General features: G+C 40.4%; 1 protein-coding gene across 7 annotated transcripts in view; it reads left to right on the plus strand.

Annotated features, from left to right (window-relative positions):
• stard13a (StAR-related lipid transfer (START) domain containing 13a) overlaps nucleotides 1-13,320 on the plus strand; it is a 522,041-nt gene that overhangs the window by 99,700 nt on the left and 409,021 nt on the right. The window contains exon 1 of one of the 7 annotated variants that reach the window (XM_049468922.1): nucleotides 9,375-9,886. The exons of the other annotated variants lie outside the window; for them this stretch is intronic. Within the exon in view, the coding sequence (XP_049324879.1) occupies nucleotides 9,721-9,886 (166 nt within the window). The 5' untranslated portion in view covers nucleotides 9,375-9,720. Of the gene's footprint in view, nucleotides 1-9,374; nucleotides 9,887-13,320 lie in introns of those variants that run through there. 7 annotated transcript variants of the gene reach the window in all.

Raw genomic sequence — 13,320 nt, forward strand, 5'->3', positions numbered from 1 at the left:
TTCTGTATTTGCAGTGCGTTTCTCTATTTGCAGCTCATTTCTCTATTTGTAGCGTGTTTTTCTATTTGCAGCGCGTTTCTCTAGTTGCAGCGAATTCCTGTATTTTCAGCTCATTTCTCTATTTGCAGCGCATTTTTCTATTTAGTGCGTTTCTCTAGTTGCAGTGCATTCCTGTATTTGCAGCTAATTTCTCTATTTGCAGCGCGTTTTTCTATTTGCAGCACATTTCTCTATTTGCAGCTAGTTTCTCTATTTGCAACGCATTTCTCTAGTTGCAGCGCATTCCTGTATTTGCAGCTCGTTTCTCTATTTGTAGCTCGTTTTTCTATTAGCAGCTCATTTCTCTATTTGCAGTGCATTTCTCTATTTGCAGTGCGTTTCTCTATTTGCAGCTCATTTCTCTATTTGCAGTGCGTTTCTCTATTTGCAGCGCGTTTCTGTATTTGCAGTGCGTTTCTGTATTTGCAGCTCATTTCGCTATTTGCTGCGCGTTTCTCTATTTGCAGCTTATTTCTCTATTTGCTGCGCGTTTCTTTATTTGCAGCTTATTTCTCTATTTGCAGTGTGTTTCTCTATTTGCAGCGCATTTCTCTAGTTGCAGCACGTTTCTGTATTTGCAGTGCGTTTCTCTATTTGCAGCTCATTTCTCTATTTGCAGCGCGTTTTTCTATTTGTAGCGCGTTTTTCTATTTGCAGCGCGTTTCTCTAGTTGCAGCGAATTCCTGTATTTTCAGCTCATTTCTCTATTTGCAGCGCATTTTTCTATTTAGTGCGTTTCTCTAGTTGCAGTGCATTCCTGTATTTGCAGCTAATTTCTCTATTTGCAGCGCGTTTTTCTATTTGCAGCACATTTCTCTATTTGCAGCTAGTTTCTCTATTTGCAACGCATTTCTCTAGTTGCAGCGCATTCCTGTATTTGCAGCTCGTTTCTCTATTTGTAGCTCGTTTTTCTATTAGCAGCTCATTTCTCTATTTGCAGTGCGTTTCTCTATTTGCAGCGCGTTTCTGTATTTGCAGTGCGTTTCTGTATTTGCAGCTCATTTCTCTATTTGCTGCGCGTTTCTCTATTTGCAGTGCGTTTCTGTATTTGCAGCTCATTTCTCTATTTGCAGCGCGTTTCTCTATTTGCAGTGCATTTCTCTATTTGCAGTGCGTTTCTGTATTTGCAGCGCGTTTCTGTATTTGCAGCGCGTTTCTGTATTTGCAGTGCGTTTCTGTATTTGCAGCGCGTTTCTGTATTTGCAGTGCGTTTCTCTATTTGCAGTGCGTTTCTCTATTTGCAGTGCGTTTCTGTATTTGCAGTGCATTTCTGTATTTGCAGTGCGTTTCTGTATTTGCAGCTCATTTCTCTATTTGCTGCGCGTTTCTCTATTTGCAGCGCGTTTCTGTATTTGCAGCGCGTTTCTGTATTTGCAGTGCGTTTCTCTATTTGCAGTGCGTTTCTGTATTTGCAGTGCGTTTCTGTATTTGCAGTGCGTTTCTGTATTTGCAGCGCGTTTCTGTATTTGCAGTGCGTTTCTCTATTTGCAGTGCGTTTCTGTATTTGCAGTGCGTTTCTGTATTTGCAGCGCGTTTCTGTATTTGCAGTGCGTTCTGTATTTGCAGTGCGTTTCTCTATTTGCAGTGCGTTTCTGTATTTGCAGTGCGTTTCTGTATTTGCAGTGCATTTCTGTATTTGCAGTGCGTTTCTGTATTTGCAGTGCGTTTCTGTATTTGCAGTGCGTTTCTGTATTTGCAGTGCGTTTCTCTATTTGCAGTGCGTTTCTGTATTTGCAGTGCGTTTCTCTATTTGCAGTGCGTTTCTGTATTTGCAGTGCGTTAATGTATTTGCAGTGCGTTTCTGTATTTGCAGTGCGTTTCTGTATTTGCAGTGCGTTTCTCTATTTGCAGTGCGTTTCTGTATTTGCAGTGCGTTTCTGTATTTGCAGTGCGTTTCTCTATTTGCAGTGCGTTTCTGTATTTGCAGCGTGTTTCTGTATTTGCAGTGCGTTTCTGTATTTGCAGCGCGTTTCTGTATTTGCAGCGCGTATCTCTATTTGCAGTGCGTTTCTCTATTTGCAGTGCGTTTCTCTATTTGCAGTGCGTTTCTGTATTTGCAGTGCGTTTCTCTATTTGCAGTGCGTTTCTGTATTTGCAGCGCGTTTTTCTGTTAGCAGCTCATTTCTCTATTTGCAGCGTGTTTCTGTATTTGCAGTGCGTTTCTGTATTTGCAGCGCGTTTCTCTATTTGCAGCGCGTTTCTCTATTTGCAGCGCGTTTCTGTATTTGCAGTGCGTTTCTGTATTTGCAGTGCGTTTCTGTATTTGCAGCGCGTTTCTGTATTTGCAGTGCGTTCTGTATTTGCAGTGCGTTTCTCTATTTGCAGTGCATTTCTGTATTTGCAGTGCGTTTCTGTATTTGCAGTGCATTTCTGTATTTGCAGTGCGTTTCTGTATTTGCAGTGCGTTTCTGTATTTGCAGTGCGTTTCTGTATTTGCAGTGCGTTTCTCTATTTGCAGTGCGTTTCTGTATTTGCAGTGCGTTTCTGTATTTGCAGTGCGTTTCTGTATTTGCAGTGCGTTTCTCTATTTGCAGCGCGTTTCTGTATTTGCAGCGCGTTTCTGTATTTGCAGTGCGTTTCTGTATTTGCAGCGCGTTTCTGTATTTGCAGCGCGTTTCTCTATTTGCAGTGCGTTTCTCTATTTGCAGTGCGTTTCTCTATTTGCAGTGCGTTTCTCTATTTGCAGTGCGTTTCTGTATTTGCAGTGCGTTTCTCTATTTGCAGTGCGTTTCTGTATTTGCAGCGCGTTTTTCTGTTAGCAGCTCATTTCTCTATTTGCAGTGCGTTTCTCTATTTGCAGTGCGTTTCTCTATTTGCAGCTCATTTCTCTATTTGCAGCGTGTTTCTGTATTTGCAGTGCGTTTCTGTATTTGCAGCGCGTTTCTCTATTTGCAGCGCGTTTCTCTATTTGCAGTGCGTTTCTCTATTTGCAGTGCGTTTCTCTATTTGCAGTGCGTTTCTCTATTTGCAGTGCGTTTCTCTATTTGCAGTGCGTTTCTGTATTTGCAGTGCGTTTCTCTATTTGCAGTGCGTTTCTGTATTTGCAGCGCGTTTTTCTGTTAGCAGCTCATTTCTCTATTTGCAGTGCGTTTCTGTATTTGCAGTGCGTTTCTCTATTTGCAGTGCGTTTCTGTATTTGCAGTGCGTTTCTGTATTTGCAGTGCGTTTCTGTATTTGCAGTGCGTTTCTCTATTTGCAGTGCGTTTCTGTATTTGCAGCGTGTTTCTGTATTTGCAGTGCGTTTCTGTATTTGCAGCGCGTTTCTGTATTTGCAGCGCGTTTCTGTATTTGCAGCGCGTATCTCTATTTGCAGTGCGTTTCTCTATTTGCAGTGCGTTTCTCTATTTGCAGTGCGTTTCTGTATTTGCAGTGCGTTTCTCTATTTGCAGTGCGTTTCTGTATTTGCAGCGCGTTTTTCTGTTAGCAGCTCATTTCTCTATTTGCAGTGCGTTTCTCTATTTGCAGTGCGTTTCTCTATTTGCAGCTCATTTCTCTATTTGCAGCGTGTTTCTGTATTTGCAGTGCGTTTCTGTATTTGCAGCGCGTTTCTCTATTTGCAGCGCGTTTCTCTATTTGCAGCGCGTTTCTGTATTTGCAGTGCGTTTCTGTATTTGCAGTGCGTTTCTGTATTTGCAGCGCGTTTCTGTATTTGCAGTGCGTTCTGTATTTGCAGTGCGTTTCTCTATTTGCAGTGCATTTCTGTATTTGCAGTGCGTTTCTGTATTTGCAGTGCATTTCTGTATTTGCAGTGCGTTTCTGTATTTGCAGTGCGTTTCTGTATTTGCAGTGCGTTTCTGTATTTGCAGTGCGTTTCTCTATTTGCAGTGCGTTTCTGTATTTGCAGTGCATTTCTGTATTTGCAGTGCGTTTCTGTATTTGCAGTGCGTTTCTCTATTTGCAGTGCGTTTCTGTATTTGCAGCGCGTTTCTGTATTTGCAGTGCGTTTCTGTATTTGCAGCGCGTTTCTGTATTTGCAGCGCGTTTCTCTATTTGCAGTGCGTTTCTCTATTTGCAGTGCGTTTCTCTATTTGCAGTGCGTTTCTGTATTTGCAGTGCGTTTCTCTATTTGCAGTGCGTTTCTGTATTTGCAGCGCGTTTTTCTGTTAGCAGCTCATTTCTCTATTTGCAGTGCGTTTCTCTATTTGCAGTGCGTTTCTCTATTTGCAGCTCATTTCTCTATTTGCAGCGTGTTTCTGTATTTGCAGTGCGTTTCTGTATTTGCAGCGCGTTTCTCTATTTGCAGCGCGTTTCTCTATTTGCAGCGCGTTTCTCTATTTGCAGTGCGTTTCTCTATTTGCAGTGCGTTTCTCTATTTGCAGTGCGTTTCTGTATTTGCAGTGCGTTTCTCTATTTGCAGTGCGTTTCTGTATTTGCAGCGCGTTTTTCTGTTAGCAGCTTATTTCTCTATTTGCAGTGCGTTTCTCTATTTGCAGTGCGTTTCTCTATTTGCAGCTCATTTCTCTATTTGCAGCGCGTTTCTCTATTTGCAGCGCGTTTCTCTATTTGCAGCGCGTTTCTCTATTTGCAGCGCGTTTCTCTATTTGCAGCGCGCTTCTCTATTTGCAGCGCGTTTCTCTATTTGCAGCGCGTTTCTCTATTTGCAGTGCGTTTCTCTATTTGCAGCGCGTTTTTCTGTTAGCAGCTTATTTCTCTATTTGCAGTGCGTTTCTCTATTTGCAGTGCGTTTCTCTATTTGCAGCTCATTTCTCTATTTGCAGCGCGTTTCTCTATTTGCAGTGCGTTTCTCTATTTGCAGCGCGTTTCTCTATTTGCAGCGCGTTTCTCTATTTGCAGCGCGTTTCTCTATTTGCAGTGCGTTTCTGTATTTGCAGTGCGTTTCTCTATTTGCAGTGCGTTTCTCTATTTGCAGTGCGTTTCTGTATTTGCAGTGCGTTTCTCTATTTGCAGTGCGTTTCTCTATTTGCAGTGCGTTTCTCTATTTGCAGTGCGTTTCTGTATTTGCAGTGCGTTTCTCTATTTGCAGTGCGTTTCTCTATTTGCAGTGCGTTTCTCTATTTGCAGCACCTGTGTTGTCATTTTGATGGATGTGTTTTGTGCTTTTGCAGCGCTTTTCATTTTGCATAAGGTACTCTATTCTAGCTGCTCTTCTTTGTAGACGTGAATACGGAGAAAGTAGGGGCTCATCTGTTGTGTTTGAAGGGTTTGCAGCTGCTCCTTGTGATTAGCAGCAGGAGTGTGTGTTGGCATGTTCAGTACATTCCTGAGGCTGCATATGGCTGGTTTTAGGGATGATGGATTGAGATTGCTGGCAGATTGCCAAGTTTGAACCTCTCTCCTTTACTCATTTCTGTGTTTTAGAGTTTAAGGAGTGTGGTGGTTTGCAGTGTTGTGCGTGAACGAGTTCAAAAGAACGCGTTCATTGAACACGCTCATTTTTTCGTGAACGTTGAACTGAACGCAACACATTTTTTTATAAAGAACTTGAACGTGAATTAGTTCACTTCATGTGTCATGAACGGCAGACATCACTGTAAATGAACGTTGGAATTTGTTTTCCATTGAAAACTGAGTGACACCTGTTTAATCTTTTGAAACGCAATGAGAGAAAGTTCCTCCCTCCTGTATTCTCGCTGGTGCCGCTTAAATCATGTATCACCAGACAGAAATGGTTTTGCATTGGTTAGCAATAGCGGAGGGCTGGAGGAGCGAGAGAGAGAGAGAATGACAGACCAATGACGAGAGAGAGAGAATGCGCTGCAATTAAAAAAAAAATCATATTTCATATTATATATTCTTTTTTTAATTGAATGCTGGTAGATTTCATTGCACTAAGTATAGAACTGGTCTTCCTTGTCTGTACTGCTGCAAGTTTCATCACCTGGTAAGAAACCCACAATTGCAGTGTCATGAGAAAATGTCTACAATGAGCAGTTTCAAAGAACGTATAGTGATTTCTGGCTTGTAGTGTGAAAAAAAGTGTTTATTTGAATATCTCACGAAAAAAGGAAAATGAACTGAACTTTGAACTAGTTCAGAATTAAAATTGTGAACTTTGAACGTGAACTGTTCACTTTGAGCATTACATTACATTACATTGGGCATTTTGTCCAAAGCGACTTACAGTAATGAAGTACAAAGTAATAGGAATTAAGATAAACCATTTTAGACAGGGCTCAAAGGAGGTCGAAGGGAAATAAAGGGATAGAGAAGTGAAGGAGGGGAAGAAGGAAATGAGGTTAGAAGTAGTTAGTGTGTTAGAGGTGTTAGGAGAGTAGGTTCTTGTTGAAGAGCTCTGTCTTCAGGAGTTTATTAAAGATAGTGAGAGATTCTCCTGATCTGGTAGTAGAAGGTAGTTAGTTAGAGGTGTTAGGAGAGTAAGTGCTCTTTGAAGAGCTCTGTCTTCAGGAGTTTATTAAAGATAGCGAGAGATTCTCCTGATCTGGTAGTGGAAGGTAGTTAGTTAGAGGTGTTAGGAGAGTAAGTGCTCTTTGAAGAGCTCTGTCTTCAGGAGTTTATTAAAGATAGTGAGAGATTCTCCTGATCTGGTAGTAGAAGGTAGTTAGTTAGAGGTGTTAGGAGTGTAAGTGCTCTTTGAAGAGCTCTGTCTTCAGGAGTTTATTAAAGATAGTGAGAGATTCTCCTGATCTGGTAGTAGAAGGTAGTTAGTTAGAGGTGTTAGGAGTGTAAGTGCTCTTTGAAGAGCTCTGTCTTCAGGAGTTTATTAAAGATAGTGAGAGATTCTCCTGATCTGGTAGTAGAAGGTAGTTAGTTAGAGGTGTTAGGAGAGTAAGAGCTCTTTGAAGAGTTCTGTCTTCAGGAGTTTATTAAAGATAGTGAGAGATTCTCCTGATCTGGTAGTAGAAGGTAGTTAGTTAGAGGTGTTAGGAGAGTAAGTGATCTTTGAAGAGCTCAGTCTTCAGGAGTTTATTAAAGATAGTGAGAGATTCTCCTGATCTGGTAGTAGAAGGTAGTTAGTTAGAGGTGTTAGGAGAGTAAGTGCTCTTTGAAGAGCTCTGTCTTCCGGAGTTTATTAAAGATAGTGAGAGATTCTCCTGATCTGGTAGTAGAAGGTAGTTTGTTCCACCATTGGGGAACTCTGTATGAACTCTGTTGAACTGTACTTGAACTAGTTCAGAAAAGCTGTGAACTGGCACAACACTGGTGGTTAGTGTATTTAAGGTGTGTGTTTTTATGTGCATCCTAATGCCTTTGTTTCTGCTGTGCTTGATACAGCTGTTCAGTTGGTGTATCGGTATATGAGATGTTTGTGGATACAGTTTACTCAGTGTTCTGCAGCTAAATGATACTGAAGCTGTACAGAGCTACGCTAATAATGTTACCTGAGGTAACTTAGCCATACCATCTTTTAGTTAACCAAAAGATCATATGTCTTAATTAATGTAAATATCATGTATAAGTTATGTGTGATTTACTGTTACTTTCTTTAGTCTTGATATGGCTTGAATATAATGTCAAAATACCATGTGGCATCTTCTCAGGTACTCAGGAATCAAGCAGTACTACACTGTAAACCCATAAGTTGTTTAAACTCAAATGATTTAAGTCTGTTTTACATAAAATTGGATATTTCTAAACATTACTCAACTATTTTGAGTTAGTTGAACATTCGTGAGCACATATACTGTACTATTCAAATTGAGATCTTTGAGTTGAACCAACTTATAATAACTGAGTTTAGTCTGTTGTTATTAACAGCTTCGTTTCCATTGGCTTCTGTCACAATCTATTTGCATACTGGGCGTGTCCAACAGTTTCTGAGTAACACTCACCATCAGTTTGTAGTGATTCCCCCGGGGCTTCCTTAGAAATAAATCAAGTTCCCCTTTAGTTGTAATAACTTGATGTTTTAGTTTATGCTAACTCAAGTTTTCCTTCCCCATTACTTTAAAAAATTGAGCAAACTGGCTGCCTTAAAAAAGTTAAGTAAACTCAACTTATCTGGTCTTACAGTATAACAAAAATAAAAAAAGTTAAATAAACTTCCCCTTTAGTTGTAATAACTTGATGCTCTAAGTTATGCTAACTTAAGTTTTCATTCCCCATAACTTAACTTTTTTAAGGCCACCGGTTTCCTCAATTTTTTAAAGTAAATTCAACTTAACCGGGCTCACAGTGTAGGAGTCATGAAGTGCATGCAATCCCCCCATATTGGAGTGCACCATGTTTCTTTGCAGATGTGGTTTTGCTTTGTCTTGTTAAAATACACTGTGAAACATTCTTGGAAAGAATCTACCAAAAAAACTGGAATTCTGACCACAATACACATTTACACCCTGTGATAAGGTCTGTCCCAGATGCCTCCAAGCCGGGAGAAGTAAATGCCGCTTCGGAACATGGTTAACATAAGGTGTCTGTTTTGCAAAGTAAAGTTTTTTTAAAGCTGATATCCATACGTTTTGGAATTTAGGGCCCTCTTTTTTGTTCAGTCAGAGAGAGAGAGAGCGCGTTCAGTCAGAAACTTCACTCCTTCGTTTCTTTGTTTTTATTATGAGTGAATGAGCTATTAAGCTCTGAGTTTCCTCTTCTGAAGTCTCCATTGCTCCACCTGCCGCTGGCGTTCAGAAAAAATGAGTCGGATCCTCTTTTAGAGGCTGTACGTGTGACGTAAGTACGTAAAGACGCATGATGTGGCCAGAAGAAGAAGAACTCAAGTGAAAAGCGACCCGACACCCCAGTTTTTTGAATGAATATACAGTATTAGGCTTAGCAGGGATGGCTGTTCCAGCATACTGGTACCAATAAACACATTATTTTGTCCCTTCTCCACTCAGAAATACTTTTTCTTTTACTTTAAAAACAAAATAATACAAACTGCCACTTTAAGTGTTATTTGTGCTTGACAAATGTTTGCCAAAGTAATCTCTTGCCCATATGGTTCTATTAGAAATTGTTGAATTGTATTACTTTTTTATGTGGTAAGTTTGTGTTGGCACTTTTGGATCTGCCAAATGTTGACACAGTTCAACATAAAATTATTTTTTAGCTTTCAGTTTACTTTTTTATTTTTATTTTTATTCTCTTAAAATGACTTTTATTCTGAGAGTTATGAAAGTTGAAATTGCACACAGACACACACACATACACACACATTCTCACTTATTGGTTTCCTTCTTGGCCTGAAATGCTCTGGGGAAAGCACGTTTTTGGCCGACGTTCTGCTGTCCGCTTCCAAATCGTCCACCCTCATTGGCTCCTCTCTCAGCCACATGACTTAGAAAGTGGGCTGATCAGAATCCAGTGTTTTCATAGACCAACACTGATTTTATGCCTGTTGCTTAGGTGTGTTTGTGTGTGTGTGTCAGTGTGTATGTGGATGCTAGGTACACACCTAGATGTTTTGAAATAACGTGTAAAGCTTTTGAGCATGTGTGTGTGTGTGTGTGTGTGTGTGTGTATGTGTGTGTAAGAGAGAGAGTGGGGCCTTTGACTAGGATTGAATGGAATGTGAAACGCGTGCAGAGCTTTGTGTGAGTGTGTGTGTGTGTGTGTGTGTGTATGTGTGTGTGTGTGTGTGTGTGTGTATATGTGTGTGTGTGTAAAAGGAGTGTTCAGGAGATAACACCCGCAGACAGACAGACAGCGACTTTAGGTGTCCCAGGTTTCCACTGCTAACGGTAAAGAGAGAGAGAGAGAGAGAGAGAGACTGAGAGTAAGAGGTAGATTAAGTCTGAAAGGGAAAGAAATAGAGGGATAAACCAAATGGAGGTGGATTTTCCAGAGGAGTGTATGGACACGGAGTGTTTGGGGAGTATGACAGTCGAGAGTCAGGACATTTACCTGAGGCTGGACGGACGTCGCAGGCGCTCGGGATTGCGTCTGGCCCGGATCATCGCCCGCCAGCAACTCCTCAACAAGATAGCAAGAGGTAGGACACACACCTCACTAGGGCTGGGCAATATTACATCGTATACAATATATCGTGACACAGAAATATCATGATATTAAAAATCCATATTGTGATAATAGGGCTGTTCTGTCTTAAAAGTAGTCTATTATTTACTGTGAAGCTTTAGGTGTATTTATTGTATAATTGTTTTAGTTTGCAGTTTATATGCATGCACTAAATATTCTGCAATATTATTTGCTGCATTATATTATTTTATGCCATATTATTTATTTTTGCCACATTATGATTATACTGTTATACTATTATACTATATTCCTGAAATGAATGAATTATTTTAGTTTTCCTATATCGCCAAGTATATCGTTATCACAAACATACCCTGAAATATCGTGATATTATTTTAGAGACATATCGCCCACCCCTACACCTGACCACCTCCCAGGGCCTGATCTAGTCGTAACATTTTAAATTCTAAGCAAACGTTCAGTCCTGAAATCCTGTCTGCTATATTAAAGCATCTTTTAAAGATAGATAGAAAGGTAGATCCAACTACAAAAAGGCTTCCAAAAGTTTGAAGAAATTTTTAAGTATATAAATGATTCTTTAAGCAGTTTTAGCATCATAGTTTAACATAGAACAGTTTCTTTTACTACAAAACCCCTTGAGAAGAACCCTTTTTGATGTAAAAAAAAAATACATTGATTCAAGCATTAGAGTTTATCATCAGTTGTACACATTGGCAGAAGTAAATAGACATGCCACAGGTAAAGTGGGTATAAAGTGATACCCAGGGGAACAAATTAGGAATGTTCACACCTGTGTAAGTTATGAGGTTGTGAGGAAGAGCATTATTGAAATTTGTGGTCTTGAAAAGTCGGGCATTAAACTTTTTTCAGTCTACAGTTTTGTGTGTGTGTGTGTGTGTGTGTGTACTGGAAATACGTTATAGAATAGATGCTACCACCCACAGTGGACAGAGCAGTAATTAGTAATGATTATTACCAGTGAAGTTTGGTTACAGATGTCTTTTCAAACAGAAATAACATCTACGTTTAATGCAGAAGCCCCCACACATATACAGGTCAGTGCAATGTCTTTAGTATTCATTGGACATGGCAAAAAGTCATGGGACATGATACTAGTTCCTGTACCATGACATGTGGCATGGCAGTATATAATATTATGCTTTACATATAACTAGTTGTTTCTGTTAAATTAAATTTAATGTTTAATTCAGCTAAAGAGGCCTCTAGAAAACATTAAATTATTAGATTTTGATCAGTCAAGCAACCCACTATTTGTCAGACAGTGTCATACTCAAAAAAGACCCTCAGCAAAGATGGAAAAAAAACTTGCTTCTCAAAATTTAATATTGCTGATATCTAATTTCGGCACTATAACACTATAACACTATAACACTCAGTCATATGTATTAGTGTAATGTTTGTTGTCCATTTATATATTACTATTTTTATACAATTTGGTATCATACTAAAATCATTAAAATTCAGAATTCTAAAAAATCGAAATGTAATCGATACACAATTTGTTTAACTATTTAAAGGTTTAGAAGATTCTGTAAACCAGTATCAGTTAATAATATATATTATCATTGTCAGCAAAAATCTTATATCACCAAAATGTGCATTTTACTAGAAAGGGGGAAAATAAAACATTTTTCTTAGCAAATGTTAATTTTTTTTGTATATCTCTCATATATATTTTTTAAGTTAAAAAAATGGAGCGCAATGTAAAGGACTGTCTGCTTCAAATTGTGTCAAATTAATTATTTTAAATGATCAGTAAAGTGATCTTTTTTCTCAGTTCAGCTGTGTTCAGCTGTGTTCAGCTGTGTTGGGTCTAGGCTGTAGCTGAAGTGAGTGTGGTCTGCCTGGTGGACCCTGAAGACAGGGTCGAGAATCAGTGCTGTCAGCAGCTAAAAGGGTCCCGGCCTTGAGTCTGGCTCACCCGTCGCTGCCTGAGGTCTGTTTGGACTACAGTTCCCAGGTGTCCTTGAGGAACCAGCCATCTGACATGGTGCAGGTGCAGTGGCAGCTGCTGCAGGATTCAGTTGTGCTCTTATTTTTGGATTTTTTATTTTTGTGGGTCACAGATGACGCATTACTCAGGCTTTTCACTTTGTGCTGAAGCTTGGATGTTTTCTCAGAGAGGGGTCTGAGTCTGAAGACTTCACATAGGCATAAATGTAAATGCCCCAAAATGCGCATCAATAAACCACGAGAGCAGCCTGTGTCCTCTGATTGGTCAGAGCTGTCTGACACGGGAGTACGTTAAATATAAATATACGAAAAAAGTAAATACAGCGAGAAGATTTTGTGTTCCAGCGCAAATATCTGTGCTTTAACACTGAACGCTGAAACACTGCACTTTCAAACACAGTGTTTCTACGTGCAGCACAGATTTATACATAATAAACAGAGTCACGCGGCTGTGAGCAGTGAACGCAGCGCAGACGGAGCGTGCATGGACACAGTGTTTGTTCACAGCTGTGGCAATTAGCGTTATCTGGCTAATATATCAGTTTAAACTGTGCTTGCTTTATCAGCAGTTTAGCTCTAATTTTGCTATAATGAACCCCGCCTACACCATGCGGGGAGGGGAACTGTGATGATGATACTTGGGGTACAGTTCAGAACAGCTTGGGACGGTTCTCAAGCCAAATCCCCCCCGCAGCTAGGTAAGAGATTAAGATGAGGGTGGTGATGGGGTGGAGGCGGGTGCGAGGTCGAAAGTCACGTAGGTGAGGAGCACCTGGGAGGTATATATATATATATATAGGACCAGGGGGAGGAGCTAGGGAACCTGAGGCGTGGTTCATATCCCAAAACTTTGTTAATTCTTAACAACACTTTGCTATAATGAACCCCGCCTACACCATGCGGGGAGGGGAACTGTGATGATGATACTTGGGGTACAGTTCAGAACAGCTTGGGACGGTTCTCAAGCCAAATCCCCCCAAAAAGACGAAGTGTGAGGACCGGCAGCCGAATCTGAACTGAAAGTGAGGTAAGCGAAAGTGAGAGTCTGGGGTCTTCAGCAGAACTTCATAAGATCTTGAACGGTGTTTTGGGTGGTTTGAGTGAAAAGTCTTAATAGTAGATGGCATGCAGAGTCAGCATCGTCCTCGTGATACGATTTGAAAACCAGTATAATGTTTGACTTAATGGCTAGTTCGACAGGTTTGTGGCCGGGTGAGTTATCTTCTCTTGACAAGGGAATGTGACAACCATGAAAATCTAAATCAACGTCTAGGGTATGACACTTGCTCCCAACTGGGTAGAAGGCCAATCGGCTGAGAATAGGGGTTGATCTCATGAAGTTTAAGGTGGACTGATTGTCCCCTTTTGGCCTGAAGTCTGTTCTTTACTTTGTCAGGTCTGTTCGCCCCTTCTGGGGCATACGCCCTCAACAAGATTTCGCCAGGCATCCCG

This window comes from Astyanax mexicanus, chromosome 20 (genome assembly GCF_023375975.1).
Source record: "Astyanax mexicanus isolate ESR-SI-001 chromosome 20, AstMex3_surface, whole genome shotgun sequence".
Classification (NCBI taxonomy): domain Eukaryota; kingdom Metazoa; phylum Chordata; class Actinopteri; order Characiformes; family Acestrorhamphidae; genus Astyanax; species Astyanax mexicanus.